The sequence below is a fragment of the Anolis sagrei genome, chromosome 8 (genome assembly GCF_037176765.1).
Source record: "Anolis sagrei isolate rAnoSag1 chromosome 8, rAnoSag1.mat, whole genome shotgun sequence".
Taxonomy (NCBI): Eukaryota; Metazoa; Chordata; class Lepidosauria; order Squamata; family Dactyloidae; genus Anolis; species Anolis sagrei.
Genome location: NC_090028.1, coordinates 14,650,533 through 14,675,422, shown reverse-complemented (window position 1 = coordinate 14,675,422; position 24,890 = coordinate 14,650,533). Strand labels below are relative to the sequence as shown.

Genomic DNA, 24,890 nt, shown 5'->3' with positions numbered 1-24,890 from the left:
CTTAGGTGAGTGTTTTAGTTAATGACCTTCACCCCTGAAGGGGTGCCTTGGGCATACACCAAATGTTAACTTTTCTTAACTGTTTACCGTGATCACCTATTTAATGACACACTTTCCCAATTTGCCCCGTAACAGTATAGGGTAGGCAAAAAAATGCCCTCCTAGAACATAAGAGGGGGAAAAAATTCTACCTGGCCCCTTAATGGCAACCCTAATATACTGTTTAATGGGAGGGAGTGGAGGGTCAACACTTGACTGCAGAATGAAGAAGGGAGCAGGCCAGTGCCAAGGGCCCGCTACCACCCCCTTCAAATAGTTCCAACCAGAACTCAATTGTTCTTTCCTCAGGGGAGGAGGCAAAAGTCTCTTCCATCCCAGCTGCGCCAGGGTGGAAAAGCTTCTTTGAGGAGCAATTCTGAGGAATAAACTGATTCTAGTTTCATCTGAACTGTCTGTTTTGTGCCTGACTGCGCCTCATTTTTCCTCTCAGAATCAAGACAGAGGTTGGGTAGAAATGGCTGAAGTGACTCTCTTATGTTCTAGGAGGGGTTTTTTTTTGCCTACCCTATACTGTTATGGGGCAAATTGGGAAAGTGTGTCATTAAATAGGTGATCACGGTAAACAGTTAAGAAAAGCTAAAATTTGGTGTATGCCCAAGGCACCCCTTCAGGGGTGAAGGTCATTAACTAAAACACTCACCTAAGGTTCAAAAGATCTTGGAGTCCTCGTGGACAACAAGTTAAACATGAGCCAACAATGTGATGTGGCAGCAAAAAAAGCCAATGGGATTTTGGCCTGCATCAATAGGAGCATAGTGTCTAGATCTAAGGAAGTAATGCTACCCCTCTATTCTGCTTTGGTTAGACCACATCTGGAATACTGTGTCCAATTCTGGGCACCACAATTCAAGAGAGATATTGACAAGCTGGAATGTGTCCAGAGGAGGGCGACTAAAATGATCAAGGGTCTGGAGAACAAGCCCTATGAGGAGCGGCTTAGGGAACTGGGCATGTTTAGCCTGAAGAAGAGAAGGCTGAGAGGAGATATGATAGCCATGTATAAATATGTGAGAGGAAGCCACAGGGAGCAGGGAGCAAGCTTGTTTTCTGCTTCCTTGGAGACTAGGACGCGGAACAATGGCTTCAAACTACAAGAGAGGGGATTCCATCTGAACATTAGGAAGAACTTCCTGACTGTGAGAGCCGTTCAGCAGTGGAACTCTCTGCCCCGGAGTGTGGTGGAGGCTCCTTCTTTGGAAGCTTTTAAGCAGAGGCTGGATGGCCATTTGTCAGGGGTGATTTGAATGCAATATTCCTGCTTCTTGGCAGGGGGTTGGACTGGATGGCCCATGAGGTCTCTTCCAACTCTTTGATTCTATGATTCTAATTTGATGAGGTGAGGGGAATTCTAATGGCCTAGGAATGAGGAGAGTCGGGTCACAGATACCCTGAGAGGGACTTCTCCGACACATTTCCCTTAGAGGTTGCCCGGATCAGGTTCCCTGGGGACCGGGGTGTTTCACCCTAACTAGCCAAGGAGTAGGCCGGGCAGGGACGCTACCTTGGCTTTGTCACCAAGTTCAGGATCCATAGGTTTAGATCCAGTCAAAATTTAATAAGGAAACATTGCAAGTATCAGTGGTCAAATGGACCAAACGGAGAACCTGACCCTGCCTGAGGCAGTGGGACACCTAAGGCTGGGTTGGTTTATTTGGGAGTTATAAAAACTTAAGTGTGGTACCTTTAAGTAGCTTAAAGAAGGGTCTACTTTAAGAAATGGGGACAATCACATTGGTTGTGCACAATCCATTTGGGTAGCAGGTGCTATGGTCACAATATTTATCAATCGTCCATGATCTATTATTGTCCACTCTTACATCTTTAGAATGCTACTAATGTATATGCATGTCAATAAACAAAAAATAATAGCATGGTTTCAAAATGTTAAGACATTTAATATCAGTTAGACCTACCTGAGAAATTTGTTAAGGTACTGTCGGCTGCAAACTGACCACGAAAAAACACCATTATTTCCCGTGAGAGTGGGAGACATGATGTTACCTTCAGCTTTCCTGCAGGGATTTCCTTCTCCATCATGAATCATGCCCAAGCTAGAAGGAAGGAAGGAAGGAAGGAAGGAAGGAAGGAAGGAAGGAAGGAAGCAAGGGAGGAAGGGAGGAAGGAGGGGTGGGTTTAAAGAAATAGTAAAGCACGTGAGAATAGACACTTGCATTCGATTGTGGTGTATTATTATTAGAACATGCCTCTGTGGGAAAGTATTTGGATACTAAAAGTGGATCACAAAGCAGTATCTCTGTTGTAAATTCTAAGGCTTTCTATAAGCATTTAAAGGAACAAGAAGAAGAACAAATTGTAGCAAGTAACAGTGCCCATGCTCATTGGTTGAAATTAATTATAAATCAATATATTGCAAAAAAAAACAAACAAACAAACAAGTGGAGTGGATCCAAACTTTCTGTCCTTCAGGCATAAGGATTCCATAACTGAAGATATCACTCTGTTTGGTGGCAAGAGTATTTCCATCAGATGAAAACACCTGTTGGATACAAAGATCTATACATTGAAGTGCAAACTTGTATGTGGCTGGGCTTAGCACAGCGGGTTAAACTGCTAAGCTGCCAAAAATCCTGACAAATTAAAAGGTTGGCAGTTGGTGTGAGCACCTGCTGACAAAACCAGCTCCATGCCCACCTAGCAGATGGAAAACAGAAATGTGGGTAGATAAATAGGTACCTCTTTAAGCGGGGAGATAATAAAAGGCACCGATAAAAACATGGTAGTGATTCAATTGGGAAGATGTCTAAGGCTGACAAAGCTCCTTGACATAGAAGATGGATCAACAGCACCCCTCCCCCCCAAATGGCCGGAGTCAAGCACAGCCTCCAGATGCCGAAAATGAAAAATATGGGGAAGCCTTTGCCTCTGTTTATGTATTGTCTGTCCTTGTTAATTAAATAACAGTATTGAATGTTTGCAATATATGTGTTCTGTAATCCGCCCTGAGTCCTCTCAGGGAGATAGAGTGGAATATAAAGTTGTTTAGTATATAAAACACAACAAGATTAGTACACAGCAAACAAGGTCACTCTGCTGGCTGTTGTATTCCCAAGTGTCTTGGACTTGTGTGATGTTTGTTGTTCATTCGTTCAGTCGTTTCTGACTCTTCGCGACCTCATGGACCAGTCCACGCCAGAGCTCCCTGTCAGCCGTCACCACCCCCAGCTCCTTCAAGGCCAATCCAGTCACTTCAAGGATGCCATCCATCCATCTTGCTCTTGTGTGATGTATTGGCGAATAATGCATGCAGATCCCAGTAGGGTGGCCTTTAGCAACTGACAGATGGTAATTTTGTCAGCACCAATTGTGTTTAAGTGCAGGCCAAGGTCTTTTAGGCACTGCACCCAGTGTGGGACCACCTTTACTGGCTTGTGCCAGAGTCGTCGTCGTCGTCATCATCATCATCATCATCATCATCATTTGAAAAACAACAAGATGAGTCCACAGCAGACACTCTGCTGAATTGGATCACACGTCGGACACTTCCCAAGTGTCTAGGACTGTGTGATGTATCAGCGAATAATGCATGCAGATCCCAGTAAGGTGACCTTCTGCAGCAGGCAGGTGGTAATTTTGTCAGCGCCGATTGTGTTTAAGTGCAGGCTAAGATCTTTAGGCACTGCACCGAGTGTGCTGGTCACCACTGGGACCACCTTTACTGGCTTGTGCCACAGTCTTTGCAGTTCGATTTTTAAATCCTCATATCGTGTCAGGTTTTCTAGTTGTTTCTCTGCAATCCTGCTGTCACCTGGAATTGCAACATTGACGATCCATACTTTGTTTTTTAACACGATTGTGAGGTCAGGAGTATTGTGCTCCAAAACTCTGTCTGTCTGAATCCGGAAGTCCCAGAGGAGTTTGGTGTGTTCATTCTCTGTAACTTTTTCCAGTTTGTGATCCCACCAGTTCTTTGTTGCAGGCAGATGGTATTTTTGGCACAAGTTCCAATGAATAATCTGAGCAATGGTGTTATACCTCTGCTTGTAGACTGTCTGCGCGATCTTCTTCCAGCAGCTGAGGATGTGATCTATTGTTTCATCTGCTTCCTAGCAGAGTCTTCATTTGGGATCTGTTGTCAACTTTTCAATTCTGGCTTTGATGACATTGGTTTGAATGGCTTGTTCTTGGGCTGCCAGAATCAGGCCCTCCTTTGTCTCCTTTTCCAGAGTTCCATTTGTGAGCCACAGCCATGTTTTTTCTTTGTCAATTTGGCTCTCAATTTTTCCCAGGAACTGTCCATTGCCAGTTTTCTCTTCTGCTCTGGATTGTGTTTTTACGCTATTTCCTCTTTGTCTTTTGTACTTTAAGCAGTTTACTACTATTGACTTCCCTCAATGTTGATTCTTGACTGCCTTTCACATAATCTGCCCATGTATTATTATTATTATTATTATTATTATTATTATTATTATTATTATTGAAGTACTGGCTTGACCTTAAAGGAGCTGGAGTGGGTGACAGCTGACAGGGAGCTCTGGCGTGGGCCGGTTCATGAGGTTACGAAGTCGGAAGCAACTGAACGAATGAACTACTACTACTACTACTACTATTAAAGAAGATAGTTCAAGAAACCACTGTGTTGGGGTTCAGCCTGATCTGTGTGAACCTGAGCCCCAATCTCTGTGTGAACCTGATTCTCTGATTGTATTTCCAACTGAGCAAGCCACTGAACATGTATCTCTCCCTGACAGTGTTGAAATTGTTGTTGATGTTGAGGTCAGTGGCAAGGAAAGTGAAACTGAACAGCCGGGTGAAAATGTTTTGGAATCCAGCCGTGATAGCTCTCCACCTGGGTTTTTTAATGAGGACTGAAGGGAACAGATAGCTAGAGACAGGAGTGATTCACAGTTTCTACGAAGGTCAAATAGATTACAGGAGAGACAGGCCCAGTCTTCAAAGTCAAGGGGCATTTCAAGGAATAGTTTCTTTGGTTTAAGGGGCCTCCTTCCGGATGTCTCCTTAGATCAAGCAACGTTTTGGACTGCGGCTGTGCCTTGGCAGAATTCCTGTATTCTATGGCCGGTAATCCCAGAGGCTTCTAGTTTTCAAGTACATGGTTAGTGAGAGGCTAACAGGTTCCCGGTTCTTGTATTGTGGTTTTTGGAATTTTGCTCAAGTTCAGAGATTTTCCTGACTGCTGTGTTTCTATTGTGGCTTTTTGACTTTGCATTTGCCTTTCTTTTGTAACCAATTTTTCATCAATAAAAGAGGATTGTTTTTCCTACAGTCCAGTGTGGTGGATTTAATCTTATGGTCACGTTTCCTGATCTGGGATGCAGCACACTGTCTGAATCAGACTATCGCCACATTTGAATGCGATTTCAGATGTCTCATTTTAAAACATTTTAAATTCGCCAGAATTTCATTTTCATGGCCCTCTCCAGTGCCTCATTGATGAATATTCTCCACCATTTCTTTAGGGTGGATCCTGTTATCTGCAACCATTTTCCAGAGTGTTTGGCCCCAGGGCACTATGGGAGATACAAAGTGGGTGATAGATACCCTACAGGACTGCCACTGTTGTAGCATTAGCAACATGTTAACATAAAAATCATTATTATCGTGAATTGGGTGTTACCTGTAGGGGAAAAAGAAAAAAAGGTGCCATTGTTTTAGGAATGGAGATCCCTATATCTAAATAAAAATGTGTTGAATAATTTCTCGCTGCCAACACACAACATTTAATAAAACTGTCCCCCAATATCATCACATCCAAATATGGTGGGACATTCTTGGAGATAATATTACATGTGCTGTAGTTTGAACACAAAACCCATGCTGTAAAATCTAGGTTGCTCGAAATCTCAATCTATAAAGCTTTTGCTTTTCATAAGCCAACTTGAGCCTCTTTGTCCGATCCTGCACATCACAAGGGAGGAAGTTCTATTAAGCCTGAAGTGATTTATTTGACAAAGAAAAAACCCTTTGCTTGTTTCAAATGTGCCCTCCCGTCTGTAATTACTATCTAACTGCTAATAGGATCATTAGGCAAGACTTCTGAAGATCGTCTGCCCGCAGGCATCTGAAAGACCACGGCTGCCAATTTCCCATATTATACAGCTGAAAAGGCACACGTTTGGAAAAATGACAACGAGGGAAAGTTTGAACAGTTATTGCCAAAGGAAAGCACTGCAATCTTTCCTGGATACTTTCTTTGGAAGGCATTTCATAAATCCTTCCTGTCCGGATATCAGCATTTATATGCCAAGTTGCCGAGGTTATAATAGAAAAGTCGAGACAACTCTCAGAAAAAAAAAGAAAAGCATTGCCACTTTACTGGAAATCTATATATTCGCTCGCTTTATTATTTTGTCCATTGCATTCCAATGAACACAAGACGGCATACATTGTTTTCTTTCTCCCCGTTTTCGCCTCAAAAGAAAACTGTGATATATTTTAGGCTGAGAGAATAAATGGATGATACAGAGATGCCCAATGAGTTTCATATCTCTATTGAGGACTAGAAACTGACTCTCTCAAATCTTATCCAAAGAGAAGAAATAAAGTTGAGGCCTAAATCTCTCTCTCTCTCTCTCTCTTCCTCTCTCTCCCTCTCCCCCCCCCCTCTCTCTTCCTCCCTCCCTCTCTATATATAAATGCTCTATTAGTTTTGAGTGACATCATAATGCAAAATCCTGTTCCAACTCAGGGTAGTTTTCACCTTGCTCCAGACGCCACCACACCAAGGCTGTAGGTTTTTGTAGTTTATTGAGAAAAGCAAAATCAAAACAAAGAAATAGAAATGCAATAGTTCCATAGGCCAAACAGAGACTTAAATGTAGAGGCAAAGTTCCCAAGAGCCAAAGGCAAAAACATGAAGCATAATCCCTTAGCAATGGTCAAACAAAAGTCCATGGTAAACAGCTGAAAACAAGACACAAATCCCAGACTCAGGAAGCCAGAAGCATGCTGCGAAAAGCCAAGAAAAATCTCCAGAAGTTAACATGGGAAGAGCAATGTTGGACTGACAACTGCCTGTCAGCTACAAGACTAAATACCTTTTGCGAACATGAAAGCAATGTGTTGACCTTGGGCACCTTTGGATTCTTGCTTGCTGGCCAAACGAGTGCTTCTCCAAAGCCTTAATTGCAAACAATCTTGTCTACTCATTAATTCATTAACTGCAAGGCTATGCAGCCCCTTATCTGGGTCCAGCTGGGACGGATCCTCCACCTGGCCATGTGGGATTTCACTCTCGCTATCAGTCTCTCTAATTGCAGGAACATTCCTTTCCCCGGGGAACTGACTTGTTGTTTCTCCTTCAGCAGCCACACTATCAGCCCCGTCTGAAACATGTACAGGAATCTGTAACCCATCAGCTTCCTCGTCATCCTGCAGGAAATCAGGCTCTGAAGGCCCAAAGTCAGTCTCAGAAGGCACAAACAGCTCAGCTTCAGACTCAGAGTCAACCTGAATCACAACAAATCCACTGAACGAATTGCTGCCAAATTTGGCCACAAGACACCTACTAACCCAAGAAGTGACCATCACTTAAAAAAATGATTTTGTCACTTGGGAGTTGTAGTTACTGGGATTTATAGTTCACCTACAATCAAAAAGAGCATTCTGAACTCCACCAATGATGGAATTGAACCAAACTTGGCACACAGGACTCCCATGACCAACAGAAAATACTAGAAGGGTTTGGTGGGCAATTGATCTTGAGTTTGGGAGTTGTAATTCACCTATATCTAGAGAGCACTGTGGACTCAAACAATGATGGATCTGGACCAAACTTGGTACGAATACTCAATATGCCCAAATGTGAACACTGGTGGAGTTTGGGAAAACTAGACCTTGACATTTGGGATTCGTAGTTGCTGAGATTTATCATGTTTACACCAGCTGACTATGACACTTAAACACTAAATCAATAAAGAATCTAGACCAAACTTGGCATGAATACTTCATTTGACCAAATATGAAGTTTGGGGGAAATAGACCATGACATTTGGGAGTTGTAGTTACTGGGATTTATAGTTCACCTACAATCAAAGAGCATTCTGAACTCCACTAACGATAGAATTGGGCCAAACTTCCCACACAAAACCCCCATGACCAACAGAATATACTGTGTTTTCTGGTGGTCTTTGGAGATCCTTCTGATACCCCCTCACAACCCTCAGGTTGAGAAATGCTGCCTTACAGCCATCCAATCCAACTCCCTTCACCAGGGCAAGAAAACATAATCCAAGCCCTCCTAACAAAGAGCCATCCAGCCATAGATATAGATAGATATATATGATTCACACACACACATATATGTATATGACAGATATAGCATCATAGATTTGAAAGGGACCCCTAAAGAAGGACAATTATATGTCCATGTTCCAGAGTAGGCAAACCAGACAAGCTCTACATCAACATTAACAAAGAAACAGCAAGAAATTCTGTTTACCCACAAGCATAAAGAAATTACATATAATAGAAACTAACACTTTCTCATTACTTTATTTTCCAGATCACTAGACTTGGCCACAGCAATGTGTGGTAGGGAATGGCTAGTATACTATAGTATACTATATGAAAAGCATCTCTTTTCATTAGGCACAATTCATTAGTAAGCAAAAGGTGAAATTAATAGGTGAAGGAAAAGCTCAACTCCACTACATCTCCTGACCATGCTTTCTTTCCCTAATGTTCTTAGGATCCTAGAATACCCTTGCGCCATGTTCTCGTGTTATTCCCATTGATTTCAATATTATTTTCTACAAAAATATCCTTGGCCGATCCATGTATAATATCAAAATCCATCATTTCGGATCCTAGACCTTCTCTCAACATATACAAAAAGTCAACCTATACAATACTACATAGGTCAGTTACATTCTAAATTCTTTATCCATGTTCCTTCACATTCTCACCACTGAAAATATATACCTGCAACACTAGGCCTGGGTAACAACGGAAAAATTTGTTTCTAAACTCGTTTCGTTTTTAGGGGTCCATTGCGTTTCGTTTTTTTAAAGAATTCTGAAATTTTCCTTTTAAAAATTTTGAAATTTACGAAATTTCGTATAATTACGAATCGATTCGTTAATGGCGGACACGATTACGCAATATGCTAAAAAAAAACCCCTCCAAATGGGACATGGGGAACTTCGGAAGCTTCCCTCTTCCTCTGTTGTTGACTGTTGGTGTGATAAAACAAACAACAACTATAAAACTTGCACCAGACATACGAAAATAATAATGAAATTATTACAAAATAATTTCAAAATAATTTCAAAATAATAACGAAATAATTACAAAATAAATTGAAAAAATTGTTTCGAATCTAATTTACTCCTCACACTATTCCTGCATGGCTCAATATTGGATCGTAAGCTAATTTAAATACGAATTAATAACGAATTACGAAATTAACGAACGAAACCGCCCAAGCCTACTGCAAATGTTATCCTAAAATGTACCATTCTGAATCCTATAATTTCTTTATCCTAAAATGGGATAAAATTTTGTTATCCTAAAATGGGATAAAATTCTGTTATCCTAAAATGTACCATTCTGAATCCTATAATTTCTTTGACACTGTTGCTACCTTCCATCCTGCCCCCCTTGAAATCCTAAGCAAAATTACTCCTGCTTTTAGGATTAGCCTTTAAGTCCTCATTTCCTTTCAGATGGACAGAAAGCCGCAAAAGAGGCCACTCTTGGTAGACATGAGGTCACAGCAGATGGTTTACAGCATATTTGCACAATGACAACTGAAAAGCTTGAAGCAGTCATGCAGAATCAGATTCATGTAACACGTAAATGGGATGACAGCGGCATGCCTATTGACAAAAGGGGGTGAGCTGAATGGAACTGTCAGCAAACAAAGGGGAACTTCTATGTGGGATGTATTTCCGTACAGTTTCCCAAACAAAGGGCATTCTGGATTTAATCTCGCCTTCATGCTCAGTACGACAGTTAGTCTGCTACTGATACCTTGGGAATGTAACATCATGACAAACATTAATTTGCTTGAAGGCATTGTGTACCAATCCCTTTCTGGAAAAGGTGAGGTAGGAAATTGTAGTTACAAAATGTTAAATAATCTGTCAAGATAGCCAGTTGATGCCATATGCTAGATTCCAAAACAGCAAAAATTATGTCAATATAAATATATAAGAAAGGATGCATTAAATTAGAAGAGAAACCTAACTTGTCCAAGATCTTCTTCTATTGGGTGTCAGTCAAATGCCTTCTAATAAATCCATGATAAAGATGAAGGATTTGACCACAAAATGAGAAGACAGGAAAGCTTGGAGAAGATAATGATGATGGGAAAAATGGAAGGAAGTGGGACCGACCAAGGGCAAGATGGATGGATGTTATCCTTGAAGTGACTGGCTTGACCTTGAAGGATCTGGGGGCGGAGATGGCTGACAGGGAGCTCTGGCATGGGCTGTTTCATGTGGTCACAAAGAGTTGGAAGCGACTGAACGAATACACAATGAATAAATGAATAAACAACACAAATCCATGGGGAAGACAACAAGGAAGAGCTTGGCTACTCCTTAGCATCTTGCGCATAACACATGATCTCTGAAGAAGCAGGCTTCTCATAGCTACCACAGCTTGCTGTTAGTGACAAGATCTAGTCTCCATGTCTATTCCAGGGCTGAACTTGTAGTCTTGTAGGGTTTTTTTGAACTACAATTCCTTGCTGTAACGACGCCACCAGTTCTAGAGGTGTTACTGATTTGTCAGGGTCTCCTACAATTTGTAATGAAACTACAAAATCGATAACACAACCACTAGCCTGTAATATTTTGTTTATCTTCCTTTGATGTATAACGCGGCTTGACTCGAAAGTATATGAAACAGAGACTTGGATTTAAGAGAAACTGTAATAAGTTTATTGAAGTATAGAAGCTTAATGGTTTCAATGTTTCTTAACTCCTAGAGGTACATTCCTTTAGTGGTTACATTTATAACCTTTCATAAAACAACTCTTAAGAGGACTGTTCTTTCCACTGGACAGGTTTTAAACTTAGTTCCTTCAAAATGTGTTTCTTTCCTTAACAGATCACTCCAAGTACTAGCCTATTCTTTCCCTCTGTTATCTCTGTTACAGTAAAGATTCTTACTGGGGTTCTCTTCCCCTTTTTACTCAAACCCTAACTACTATTCTAAATAAGTCAACTTGACCTATCTAAACTACACAGGCTAAAAGCCTAAACCTTCCTGCTTCTCAGCACAGTAGAACCAGCTTTCCCTGTGGTTCTGTGACCACAGACTGCCTATTTAAAATGCCTGCTCTTGCCAAGTGGCAGTTGGCTCTTCCCCTTTTCCATGGCAACCCATCTCAGAGTGAGCTGAGCTGGCTACTATCCCCCCAGTTATGCTATTTTAAATACTTACCCCTTTAAACACCTACCTATAATTATACATGACTGTAGGTTAAAATCCACACTTCACCACACTTGCCATTCCTCAACATTGCCTTTGCTTGCTAACAACATCTGGACCAATGGATGAAGCCCTTGAACACAAGGTTCAAGGTTCATGTTTGTAGAAGAACAGGAAGTGTATGGTCTATGACCCCTACTTTCTTTTGTTCAGGAGACTCGTGGGCACATTACATTATCACTTACTTTATTCTCCTCTAGACTTCTTCTAATAGTATCATCTAAAAGCCAAAACAGATGTGTAGATACATCCTTTCCATGCTTTAAAAGAATATTCTTAGAAAGCCTCTATGAGAAGGGCCATGCTACAGAGAAGAGCGACAGCTGCTAAGAACCAAGAGATCAGATCATCTATGTATTATAATGCCACAGAGAAGACAATTCCACTCCTAGAATCCTCCAGACAATTTGATCAATTGTCAGGAATTCTGGAAGGGAGGAGGGTGAGCAAGACTGGGAACCATAGATTCTAGTGGAAAATAAATTTAATTAGTAAATTAAAGTGTATTTACATATCTGTTTAATTGTCATCATCATGTTGAAGTAGCTTATAGGGAGAAAGACTCACGAGAAATATCTTACTTGTGTCCAGATTCATGAGCAACAGTAAATGCCAGACCAAGCCCAGTGTCTTCATTGATGGTACAACTGCGGTATTTGCTGCACATTCCACTGATTGGAGCAAAACCTGCCAAGAAGTGATGAAAAATGGCAGAATTATAGGAGAAAGCAACAAAACTGTGTCTGTGTATACACACAGGATGTCCCAAAGACAAACAGACAGATAGGCAGACAGACAGATAAAGAGAAAGATAGATAGACTTTAATGGCTGATAGTAGTTGGTGGTGGCGATTTAAAGGCTAAGCAAATACGTTTACACTAAATAATTAATATTATAATTATTATTTAATCAGAGTTACAAATTCCATCTTAAAATACAGATTCATGTAATGCATCCAAATGATTGTCCTTGTGCAACAATGCAAAAATTGTTGTTGTTGTTCATTCGTTCAGTCATTTCCGACTCTTCATGACCTCATGGACCAGCCCACGCCAGAGCTCCCTGCTGGCCCTCACCACCCCGAGCTCCTTCAAGGTCAATCCAGTCACTTCAAGCATCTCATCCATCCGACTTGCCCTTGGTTGGCCGCTCTTCCTTTTTCCTTCCATTTTCCCCAGCATAATTGTCTTCTCTAAGCTTCCCTTTCTTCTCATGATGTGGCCAAATGACTTAATCTTGGCCTCTACTATCTTTCCCTCCAATGAGCAGTCGGGCTTTATTTCCTGGAGGATGGACTGGTTGGATCTTCTCGCAGTCCAAGGCACTCTCAGAACTTTCCTCCAGCACCACAGTTCAAAAGCATCTCTCTTCCTTCGCTCAGTCTTCCCTATGGTCCACCTCTCACATCCGTAGGTGACTAACAGGGAATACCACTGCTTTAACAATATGGATCTTTGTTGCCAGTGTGATGTCTCTACTCTTCACTATTTTATCGAGATTAGACATTGCTCTCCTCCCAAGAAGTAAGCGTCTCCTGATTTCCTGGCTGCAGTCAGGCTGCAGTCAGGTGCAATAATCTTTACACCTAGAAATACAAAGTCTGTCACTGCCTCCATGTTTTCTCCCTCTATTTCCCAGTTGTCAATAATTCTTGTTGCCATAATCTTGGTATGCAAACATTAGTTCCTGCTAATTTTTGCATTGGGGATGAAATAATTTTTCCAAAATTATAAGATTTTAAGGTGTACATATATTGGGGAATAATGAGCTGGCTGGATTCGGTCTGCCTTTGCAATTTCTGGGTGTTCTGGGTCCGGGGGCAGGGCAAGTGCTCAAGCGGCGCATTCAGGATGTCTATGCACAGCTGGACCTAGAGAGCATAGGTAGGTCTTCAGCCACAAGGTTTTTAGCTTCCCACAAAAGCAATATTCATTTAGAGCACTACCTAACTATTCCACTTCCACTACCCTTAAGAAGAATATATACTAGGGCTAGGTTTGAACAACTCGGTACTATGGTGCAAACCGGGCGTTAGTGTAACATCTCAAGAAGTGAGAGATTCTGCGTCTGGGGAGAACAAACAGTGGAAGACATTGAACATTTCTTAATTGACTGTCCAGCATACACTGAACTGAGAGACAGATATTTACTAGGGCTGGGTAACCACGGAAAAATTTGTTTCTAAACTCGATCCGTTTCCAGGGAGCGCTAGCGTTTCCAAATTCTAAATACTTCTGAAATTTTGAGATTTCAAAGTTTCGTTATTTCAAAATTTCGTTAATTTCGAATCGATTTGTTAATGGCGGACGCGATTGCGCAATATGCTAAAAAAAACCTCCAAATGGGACAGGGGGAACTTCTGAAGCTTCCCTCTCCCTCTGTTGTTGACTGCTGGTGTGATAATTTATTTTTTATCACTGATAAAACAAACAACAACCCTAAAACTTGCACCAGACATACGGAAATAATTACGAAACAATTTTGAAACAATTTCGAAATAAATTGAAAAAAATGTTTCGATTTTTAATTACTCCTGCATGGCTCAATATCGGATCGTAAGCTAATTTAAATACGAATTAATAACGAATTACGAAATTAACGAACGAAACCGCCCAGCCCTAATATTTACATCCAATATTATCCAACTGCAGGTCCCCCAATAGAAATGATATTCTGACATCCCTCTTGCAAGGGCAGGAAAGATCCAGCATAATCAGAGTAAGCCTTTTTATTCTGAAAGCTATTAAGAAAAGAGCAGATTTCCTGAAAGAAGAACCAGGAAAATAAGATTCTGACTTATCACCTTGTTGCCTTGTTTTTTATTCGTGTTCTATTTTGAAATGGTCATATGACTGATCAAATAAATAAATATTATTATTATTATTATATATTGGGGAATATAACCTCATGCATACTAAGGCTGGATCTACACTGCCACATAATCCATATCATCAATTAAGATCATCCACATTATTTGCTTTGAACTGGATGATATGAGTCTACAATGCCATTTATTTATTTATTTATTTATTGCACTTGTTAACCGCCACTCTCAGCCCGAACGCGACTCGTGGCGGTGTACAGAACATAGAACATAAAGACAACAGTTACAATAGATCAGGGCCATAACATACATCTTACTAACACACAGCTAATTAAACTAAAAATCCGCTTCGTCTTGTTTGGGTCATAATCAATCTCATGGTCATAATCCATTCCGGTGGTCATTCCAAAAACATAGCACTTAGTTGAAGGCCTTTTCGAAGAGCCAGGTTTTCAGGCCCTTGCGGAAGGCCATAAGGGAAGGCGCTTGTCTGATTTCAGCAGGGAGGGAGTTCCACAGCCGGGGGGCCACCACCGAGAAGGCCCGCTCTCTAGTCCCCGCCAGGCGTGCCTGTGAGGCAGGCGGGACCGAGAGAAGGGCCTCCCCGGATGATCTCAAGGTCCTCGTGGGCTCGTAGGCCGAGATGCGGTACTCAAGGTATTTTGGGCCGGAACCGTTTAGGGCTTTGTAGGTTAGCACCAGCACCTTAAATTGGGCCCGGTAGCTGATCGGCAGCCAGTGGAGCTGGGACAGCAAGGGCGTTGTATGCTCCCTGCGTCCCGCTCCGGTTAACAACATGGCTGCCGCGCGCTGGACTAGCTGGAGCTTCCGGGCCGTCTTCAAGGGCAGCCCCACGTAGAGAGCGTTGCAGTAGTCAAGGCGGGATGTGACCAAAGCGTGTACCACCATGGCCAAGTCAGACTTCCCAAGATACGGGCGCAGCTGGCGCACAAGCCGAAGCTGTGCAAATGCTCCCCTGGTCACCAGGATCCAGGCTCAGCGATGAGTCCAGGGTCACACCCAGGCTGCGAACCTGTGCCATATACCGTAATCCAGTTCAAAGCAGATAATCTGGATTTTATATGGCAATGTAGATCCAGCCTAAAACAGAGATATTTCCTGCAAGAATTCAGAACACATCTAGTTTTGTCAGGTAGAAGGAATACAGAAGGCAAACCCGAATGCACATGGTAATGTTGGGCCCGATCCAAGAAAAAATGCATTCTGTCTGCAGCAGCTGGCCTACAAAACTAACAGGGCTCATTTTCTCTGCTGACTCAACATCAGTCCAGTCAGCTGGGAAAGCTATTTTGAAAAGGGGCGCCAGCTCTTTTCTGAAGGTCAGCCAGAAAGAACAAGCGTGCCAGAGATATTTTATAAATCTAAAACAACATGACTGAACTGTAGATTCCCCAATGGCCATCCAAAATGAGAAGACTTCTTTTTCAAATCCTAATGAGTTGATAATAGCTAGAGAAGAAATGTGCGAAAGACTGGCATCACTTTAATACTTTCTTGTTTGTTTTTTCACACCAGATTGTCCTAGTCATCAGATTATTCAGTAGCTGTGCTTTTGGGTAGAAATCCCATCAAAATGAAGACTCTTTCTAAACAGTTTGATAGTTTTAGCAATTAGCTTTTCTTGAGCACTCATAGTACAGTAGAAGAAAAAGCATGCTACTGTTCCATTATCCAGGAGAAGGCCACTAGGGGGGCACTAAAGAGCAAAGGAAAGTTCAATTTATGGTGGTGGAGGGTGGGTTGAAGGAGGAAAACAATTTCCCCCTGTTTTCCTGTTATCCCCCCTCTACCCACACACCCTACGGATGTGAGAGCTGGACCTTAGGGAAGGCTGAGCGAAGGAAGATCGATGCTTTTGAGCTGTGGTGTTGGAGGAAAGTTCTGAGAGTGCCTTGGACTGCGAGAAGATCCAACCAGTCCATCCTCCAGGAAATAAAGCCCGACTGCTCACTGGAGGGAAGGATACTAGAGACAAAGTTGAAGTACTTTGGCCACATCATGAGGAGACAGCAAAGCCTAGAGAAGACAATTATGCTGGGGAAAGTAGAAGGTAAAAGAAAGAGAGGCCGACCAAGGGCAAGATGGATGGATAGCATCCTTGAAGTGACTGGACTGACCTTGAAGGAGATGGGGGTGGTGATGGCCGACAGGGAGCTCTGCTGTGGGATGGTCCATGAGGTCACGAAGAGTCGGAGACGACTGAACGAATGAACAACAACAACAACCCACACACATACACACTCATGTCCCCATCGTGGAAACAACCCCTTTTTTATAATATGGGAAGCAGGGAGAGGGAAGAACCAGCGGAAATGGGGTAAATGGTTTTCCTCCTTCATAGAATTATAGAATCAAAGAGTTGGAAGAGACCTCATGGGCCATCCAGTCCAACCCCATGCCAAGAAGCAGGAATATTGCATTCAAATCACCCCTGACAGATGGCCATCCAGCCTCTGTTTAAAAGCTTCCAAAGAAGGAGCCTCCACCACACTCCGGGGCAGAGAGTTCCACTGCTGAACAGCTCTCATAGTCAGGAAGTTCTTCCTCATGTTCAGATGGAATCTCCTCTCTTGTAGTTTGAAGCCATTGTTCCGCGTCCTAGTCTCCAAGGAAGCAGAAAACAATCTTGCTCCCTCCTCCCTGTGGCTTCCTCTCATATATTTATACATAGCTATTAGGCTTGGGCGGTTTCGTTCATTAATTTCGTAATTCGTTATTAATTCGTATTTAAATTAGCTTACGATCCAATATTGAGCAATGCAGGAATAGTGTTAGGAGTTAATTAGATTCGAAACAATTTTTTCAATTTATTTCGTAATTGTTTCGTTATTGTTTCGTAATTATTTCGTAATTATTTTGTAATTATTTCATAATTATTTTCGCATACCTGGTGCAAGTTTTATAGTTGTTGTTTGTTTTATCACACCAACAGTCAACAACAGAGGGAGAGGGAAGCTTCAGAAGTTCCCCCTGTCCCATTTGGAGGTTTTTTTAGCATATTGCGCAATCACGTTTGCCATTAACGAATCGATTTGTAATTATACGAAATTTCGTAAATTTCAAAATTTTTAAAAGGAAAATTTCGGAATTCTTTTAAAAAACGAAACGCGATGGACCCCTAAAAACGAAACGAGTATAGAAACAAATTTTTCCGTTGTTACCCAGGCCTACAAATTAGGTATATGCCCAAAATGTCATGCATGATGAGAAGAAGTGTTAAACCAATTTGTACAAGACATGAAATCACATATATTTTAATATGCCAGCTAAACAGGAGAAACAGGTGTGTAGACCATGGAAACAATGAATTGTTGTTCATATTGTTTTCAGCTCTCTTTAAAATATGAAGATCTCAAGGATTAGTTTAATGCAACCTGAAGTTTTAAAAAACGAAATGCGATGGACCCCTAAAAACGAAACGAGTTTAGAAACAAATTTTTCCGTTGTTACCCAAGCCTACTAAAGACCATTTGGAATCTCTCTCAAAGGATATTGTGTGAGTCAATGCAACTGTTCACATGACTGTATATATGTTGCTCTGCATTACAAAGAGTAAACTCCTTGTTCTTTTACTGATCATATGAGTGGCATATTTTCTTTCTCTGGCAAGACAGTGTGTGGACTGGTAAAACGTGAACTGTATGTGATTTTCGTTCTGCCACACAGATACCAAACATTCTCCAAACCTTTACAGGACAATAGTAATTGAAAACAAATGCATCAATCGCTTTTACTTTTGGCTATACTTATATGCATGTCTATTGGCAGGAGATCTTAATTGAAAAACACACACACAAACAAACCCACAATCAACTAACCAACTGCACTGCAGTATTTGGCAATACTGGATTGAAGTTGCAGTTCTGAATAATCATGTTACTTGCTTCAGAACAAGAATATCAATTCACTACAGAATATGTCCTTGTCATACCTAAAGTGTCACATGGCTCATTCTTCCAGGAGCATATATCAAATCCAGTGAGCAAGATGGCATGATCATGACGTTTCCCGTTCTTTCCAACTAAAGCTGATTGCCATTGACAAAAGCTGTTTAACGATTGGTCTGCATGATGGTTGATCACCAGTCCACCCTACAAAGAATTCATAGACAAATATAAATTTAACTGCCAACAATCACAGAAGAAAATATGCTTGGAAGGACTTGCCTACATAAGTCCAACACACAGATTCTGTTGCACCTCAGCAGGAGTTCACCTTGTTCAAGCACTCACCAGGAAGCCCAACGTAGTTATAAACAGTTTACATACAGTAAAAGAGTAAAATCCAAATATGTGAAGAAAGAAGAAGCCCCAAAAAGCCAGACATAAATCTCTAATGAAAATGTTAAAGCATGAACAGGAATCCAAGATACATGGAACAAAACGTGGGCTTGCTTAATCCAAGAAACAAGAAAAAAAACATGATCTTGAATAATCCCCAAAACAAGGAACAAAACTGTTGAAGTGTTTTGCAATGTGTAATATAGATTTCAAAATATGTATGTATGTATGTTTAAAATGCAGTAGCTTTGTGCCGAGAGTATTCCTGTGTGGAAAGAGTTAACTGAACCATGGAGGGAACGGCATTCCTAGAGAGGTCATAAATCAAACATCATACGTCACTTTGGAATGCAGGAGGTGTGGACTAGTACTGATAACAGCGTGTTCTGTGTGTTCGTGATGTAGTTACCTGACGGAGATGAGGCAATTTTACAAAGTGCTACTGTGTATAGCTGTAAATAAAGTAGTTTATAGTCTAAAGGTGACTGTGATGATCATGCTCCTTGCCTTGCTGTGCAGGTGATGCCACTGAGCTTGAGTTTGTGAGTAAAATCCCCAAGACTGGCAGCAAAACTTAACTAGGAAACTTGGTTTGAATCAATAACGGGACCAGGAACAAGGCAGGAGTTTCTCGCTCCATTCGCGACGTTGCTTGATCTGAATCCCAAGAGCATCTTTTCCCTAATTAAGGACAACAATGCATGAAGGCATGTCGTTGGGCTTGAGAAGCCTGTCTGAGCCACCCTTTTCCAGGCCTCAATTTGCACCTGGAATTCTTCCCCCACAGGAGCCACCTTGATTCTCTGTCTAATTCACCTCCATTGGGTGAACTCATGGCCTCCTCCCTTCTCTGCCTGTCAGCTTCAGAAACTGTTTCATTTTCACATAGAGAATCAGCATCTAATTCCAAATCCTTCTCTGTTTTCCCAACCAGAGAATCACCATCCTGTTCCAATATCCCCTCTGAGTACCTCCAGAAGCATCAGGCCCTGCAGGCTCTGAACCCCCAAACCACTCATCATCGTCATCAGCTGGCTGAACTACAACAGATTCACCCCAAGTTGACCATGAGCTGTTCCCATGAACCACAGTAGCTTACAGTAAGTATCTTGTGGAGTGGCTAAAGCTGGAAATTCTGCTCCACTTTTGCTGGAAATTCTGATATATAGCAGGGAAATTATTTCTCTGCTATACATCAGTGCTTTGTGGATTGTGGCCATTTTGCTGCCATTCCTCACCAGTCATGGAGTTCTAGCCACGTTCCTGGCTATAATGGGCTCCTCAGGTGGTGTTAAAATGGGACACATGTGTGACCAGTCAGAAGGCAGGAGACAGAGGTCCTACTGGTCAGTCGTAAGGCCGAACAGGGTATAGGGTTACAGCCTGTGCTGGACGGGGTTACACTCCCCCTGAAGACTCAGGTTCACAGCTTGGGAGTGATCCTGGACTCATCACTGGGCCTGGAACCCCAGGTCTCAGCGGTGGCCGGGAGAACCTTTGCGCAATTAAAACTTGTGCACCAGTTGCGCCCGTACCTCGGGAAGTCTGATCTGGCCACAGTGGTCCATGCTCTTGTTACATTCCGTATAGACTACTGCAACACACTCTACATGGGGTTGCCCTTGAAGACTGTTCGGAAACTTCAACTGGTCCAGCAAGCGGCAGCCAGATTGCTTACTGGAGCGACATACAGGGAGCACACCACCCCCCTGCTGTGTCAGCTCCACTGGCTGCCGATTCAATTCCGAGCACAATTCAAGGTGCTGGATTTGACCTACAAAACACTTTACGGTTCCGGTCCAGTGTATCTGTCCAAACGTATCTCCCTCTATGTCCCACCCCGGAATTTGAGATCATCTGGGGAGGCCCTGCTCTCGACCCCACCGCTATCACAAGTGAGGCTGGTGGGGACGAGGAGCAGGGCCTTCTCAGCGATGGCCCCTCACCTGTGGAACTCACTCCCAGGGGAAATCAGGGCATCAACATCCCTCCTCGCCTTCAGGAGGAAGGTAAAGACGTGGTTGTGGGACCAGGCCTTTGGGCAACCTGACAATTAGATATGGAAACCAGATGGATAGGACTGAAAGGACTGACAATTGTGGAATTGGAATTTGGACTATGAGATTGTGAAACGCTGACCGTCAATGAGGTTTGTATTGGTTTTATTGGTTTTATGGTTGTTTTTGCCTATAATAATTATTGTTTTCTGTTAATTGTTGTTATTGCTAGAATTGCTGTTTTGTTAACTGATGTTATTGTCTTTTGCTGTTATGTGATGCGGGCATCGAATTGTGCCTTGCTTTTGTAAGTCGCCCTGAGTCCCCCCTCGGGGTGAGAAGGGTGGGGTAGAAGCAACCAAAATAAATAAATAAATAAAATGCAGAATATAATTAAAATCAATGAATGAAACTTACAGGTTCCTGCTCCAAAAGAAGAAGGCTCACAATCACAATATTAATGTCACTTCCAATCGTACCATCCTTGAAAAGACTCGATACCTATGTAAAGCATTAACATGGACAAGAAAGTAAGGAGAAGAAAGTAACAGTAAGGACAGCACCCATTACCTATCTACGGTAATATATAATAGTCTTATACCTGCAGGACCAATATCTGAAGTTTCATACATATGACAAAGTATGTTCACTCTAGAAATTTCTGAGGTCCTCCAGGCAATTCTATGGAAGGGGGCATCTACAGTTTCAAACCAGTGTAGAAGAAAGTGTTTACAGAGTGCTGATTACACTGGAAATCCTGGAACCAGTTTGAGGCCCAGATGGAAGGTCTCTACTTTAGGTTTACATCTGTGTGGATTCTGCAACAAAATGGGGGTTGGAGGGCCAACAGTGTCATGTTCTGGTATATCAAGAGGCAGGCCTCTACTTGAAAATTGTCATGAACACTTTTTAAACCAGATTCTTTTTATTGCAATTTTCAGTGTGAGAAAATATCTCAAATTACATAACTTTTACACTTTTACACAAAGAATGACATTGTACATACAGATCTACAGATTCTATGTAATTACTAGAGTTGGGCGGTTTCATTCGTTAATTTCGTAATTCGTTATTAATTCGTATTTAAATTAGCTTACGACCCGATATTGAGCCATGCAGGAGTAATTAAAAAACGAAACAAATTTTTTCAATTTATTTCGTAATTGTTTCGTAATTGTTTCGTAATTGTTTCGAAATTGTTTCGAAATTGTTTCGTAATTATTTCCGTATGTCTGGTGCAAGTTTTAGGGTTGTTGTTTGTTTTATCAGTGATAAAAAATAATTTATCACACCAACAGTCAACAACAGAGGGAGAGGGAAGCTTCAGAAGTTCCTCCTGTCCCATTTGAATAGATTCGTAATTGTTTCGAAATCGTTTCGTAATTGTTTCGTAATTTTACGAAATTTCGTATATTTCGAACTTTTTTAAAGGAAAATTTCGGAATTCTTTTAAAAAACGAAACGCAAAAACCCCCTAAAAACGAATCGAGTTTAGAAACAAATTTTTCCGTGGTTACCCAGCCCTAGTAATTACATTGAATTCACAACTTACAGTTATATTGGCTAACAAACAAACAAAGTGGTTACACGTTTACTCAACAGTCACCTTCACATGTAAACATTCACCCATCCTCATGCATCCAAATATTACCATACACTTTTCTCTTTCCTTGGAGAAGAACACCTGTTAGGTCAGACCCTATTTCCCTGCAGCCTGCCAACTCATAGTTCCAAAAGTTCCATAATGCCAAATCTCTTTTCCAAGGCACAATGCCAACGGATTAGATCCCTGTTTTCTATACAGCAGAACCTTACTCCATGCAAAAGTCTAATGATTCCAAAACCACACTCTTTCCTCTTCCCTTGAGAAAAGGAGGCATACACCATCTCTGTCCTTCCCATGGACCAGACCATAGTGGGTGAACCGCTCCGCTGTCTGTCACAATTTGAGAATTATTAGATTGAGTCTTTTATAGAAATATTCTGCTGATGTAGTCACAAAGTTGTAAATTAATGATAAATGTCTTCCATCCTTGACTCCAACAGTTTCCTGGCCAGATGTTGACTCTTTTTGGTTGGTGTTAGCCTTGTGTTGACTTCCTTCTTAACCTTGTAAACATTTTTCTTATCACTGTCGCAGTTCTTATCAATGTCAACAGTTTACCATTTCAGTTCTCATTAGCAACTTTTAATTACAATCCCTCAAGCAGGCAGTTCATGATTTAGTCATTGCGGGCCTTATTTATTTTATTTATTGTGCCATCCGCAACCAGAACACTGTGCCATATTTCTAACAGAACAAAGCAAACAAACAGATAAAAAAAAACACACACATTTTGCAAATTTGGTAGCTGATTAAATGTCCTTTGACCAGTATCTGGCCACTTGGAGTGCCTCTGGTGTTGCCGCAAGAAGGTCCTCCATCGTGCATGTGGCAGGGCTCAGGTTGCATTGCAGCAGGTGGTCTGTGGTTTGCTCTTCTCCACACTCGCATGTCGTGGATTCCACTTTGTAGCTCTATTTCTTAAGATTGGCTCTGCATCTCGTGGTGCCAGAGCGCAGTCTGTTCAGTGCCTTCCAAGTCGCCCAGTCTTCTGTGTGCCCAGAGGGGAGTCTCTCATCTGGTATCACCCATGGATTGAGGTGCTGGGTTTGAGCCTGCCACTTTTGAACTCTCACTTGCTGAGGTGTTCCAGCGAGTATCTCTGTAAACCTAAGAAAACTATTTCTTGATTTAAGTTTTTGGCGTGCTGGCTGATGCCCAAACAAGGGATGGGCTGAAGATGTCTCTGCCTTGGTCCTTTCACTATTGGCTGCTACTTCCCGGCGGATATCAGGTGGTGCAATACCGGCAAAACAGTGTAATTTCTCCAGTGGTGTAGGGCGCAGACACCCCATGATAATGCGGCATGTCTCACTAAGAACCACATCCACTGTTTTAGTGTGGTGAGATGTGTTCCACACTGGGCATGCATACTCAGCAGCAGAGTAGCATAGCGCAAGGGCAGACGTCTTCACTGTATCTGGTTGTGATCCCCAGGTTGTGCCAGTCAGCTTACGTATGATATTGTTTCTAGCACCCACTTTTTGCTTGATGTTCAGGCAGTGCTTCTTGTAGGTCAGAGAACGGTCCAGAGTGACTCCCAGGTATTTGGGTGCGCTGCAATGCTCCAGTGGGATTCCTTCCCAGGTGATCCTCAGAGCTCGGGATGCTTGTCTGTTCTTAAGGTGAAAGGCACATGTCTGTGTTTTAGATGGATTAGGGATCAGTTGCAGGCCTTAATCTTTTAGAATGGTGTTGCCAAAATAATTAGCTCTCATTCATTCATCTTTTATTCAATTCAATTCATACCCACACATATCAAATCCACATTTATCAACTCTGCACATTATATTTCTCGTGACAAGATGGTCCTCAAGAAGACTGCCCTCAGAGCAACTTATTGGTCAAGACGAAGCACTTTGAATTATGGTGGGAAGCAAGTTGAGAATCTGCACTACAGCTGATATTTCTTCACATCTTCTCCCTCTTTCCCTCCAGCTTCAGGTCCAACTGTCTCCATACCATCTTTCATTAATGACGGATGATTGGACTTATTTCCAGAGAAATAGGCATTCAGACTTCTGAGCAAGTCTCTCGCCAGTGTAAGCAAGGAGAGAGGTCAGGAGGGGAAGAGGGAGCAAGTTCATAACCTCCTTTCCTTCCTCACACCGGAGCAGAGCTTAATCGCTTGAACAAGGCCTTGGGATTGACTGCATTGTACCATTTAATTTAAAATGACACCACTCCTTCCAAGTACAAAAGCTATGCGCAGACCAGGCCAAGGACTGCTGTGAAAAGGAAATGGTTTATGAAAGAAAAACACGTCTCCACAAATATATTTCACTCTATCTTCGCGATGCAAGTCTATCAGGCAGCATTTAGAGCAAGCTTTTGCCAACGATTCTGTCATTTCCATCCGTCTTCTTCGAGGAGCACATTGGGCACAGCCAATCAAGTTAGAGAAGGGGGGAAAGACTCCCTTTGTTGAAACTCTGATTTGTTTCAGTTAGGCCTGGGTAACAACGCAAAAATTTGTTTCTAAAATCGATTTGTATTTGGGGTTTTTTTTTGTTTCGATATTTAAAATAATTACAAAATTTTCCTTTTAAAAAGTTCGATATTTACGAAATTTCGTAAATGGTAAAAAAATTAACGAATCGATTTCCGAAACAATAACGAATCGATTCGTTAATGGCGGACGCGACCGCGAAATACGCTAAAAAACCTCCAAAAACTTCTGAAGCTT

General features: G+C 41.9%; 1 protein-coding gene across 1 annotated transcript in view; it reads right to left on the bottom strand.

Annotated features, from left to right (window-relative positions):
* Window positions 1-24,890, bottom strand: part of ADAMTS18 (ADAM metallopeptidase with thrombospondin type 1 motif 18) — a 219,583-nt gene that overhangs the window by 101,177 nt on the left and 93,516 nt on the right. The window contains exons 6-9 of the mRNA XM_067471038.1: window positions 21,019-21,102; window positions 18,256-18,415; window positions 12,060-12,165; window positions 1,974-2,111 (exon numbers count right to left, since the gene is read on the bottom strand). Of these exons, the coding sequence (XP_067327139.1) occupies window positions 1,974-2,111; window positions 12,060-12,165; window positions 18,256-18,415; window positions 21,019-21,102 (488 nt within the window). The remainder of the gene's footprint in view (window positions 1-1,973; window positions 2,112-12,059; window positions 12,166-18,255; window positions 18,416-21,018; window positions 21,103-24,890) is intronic.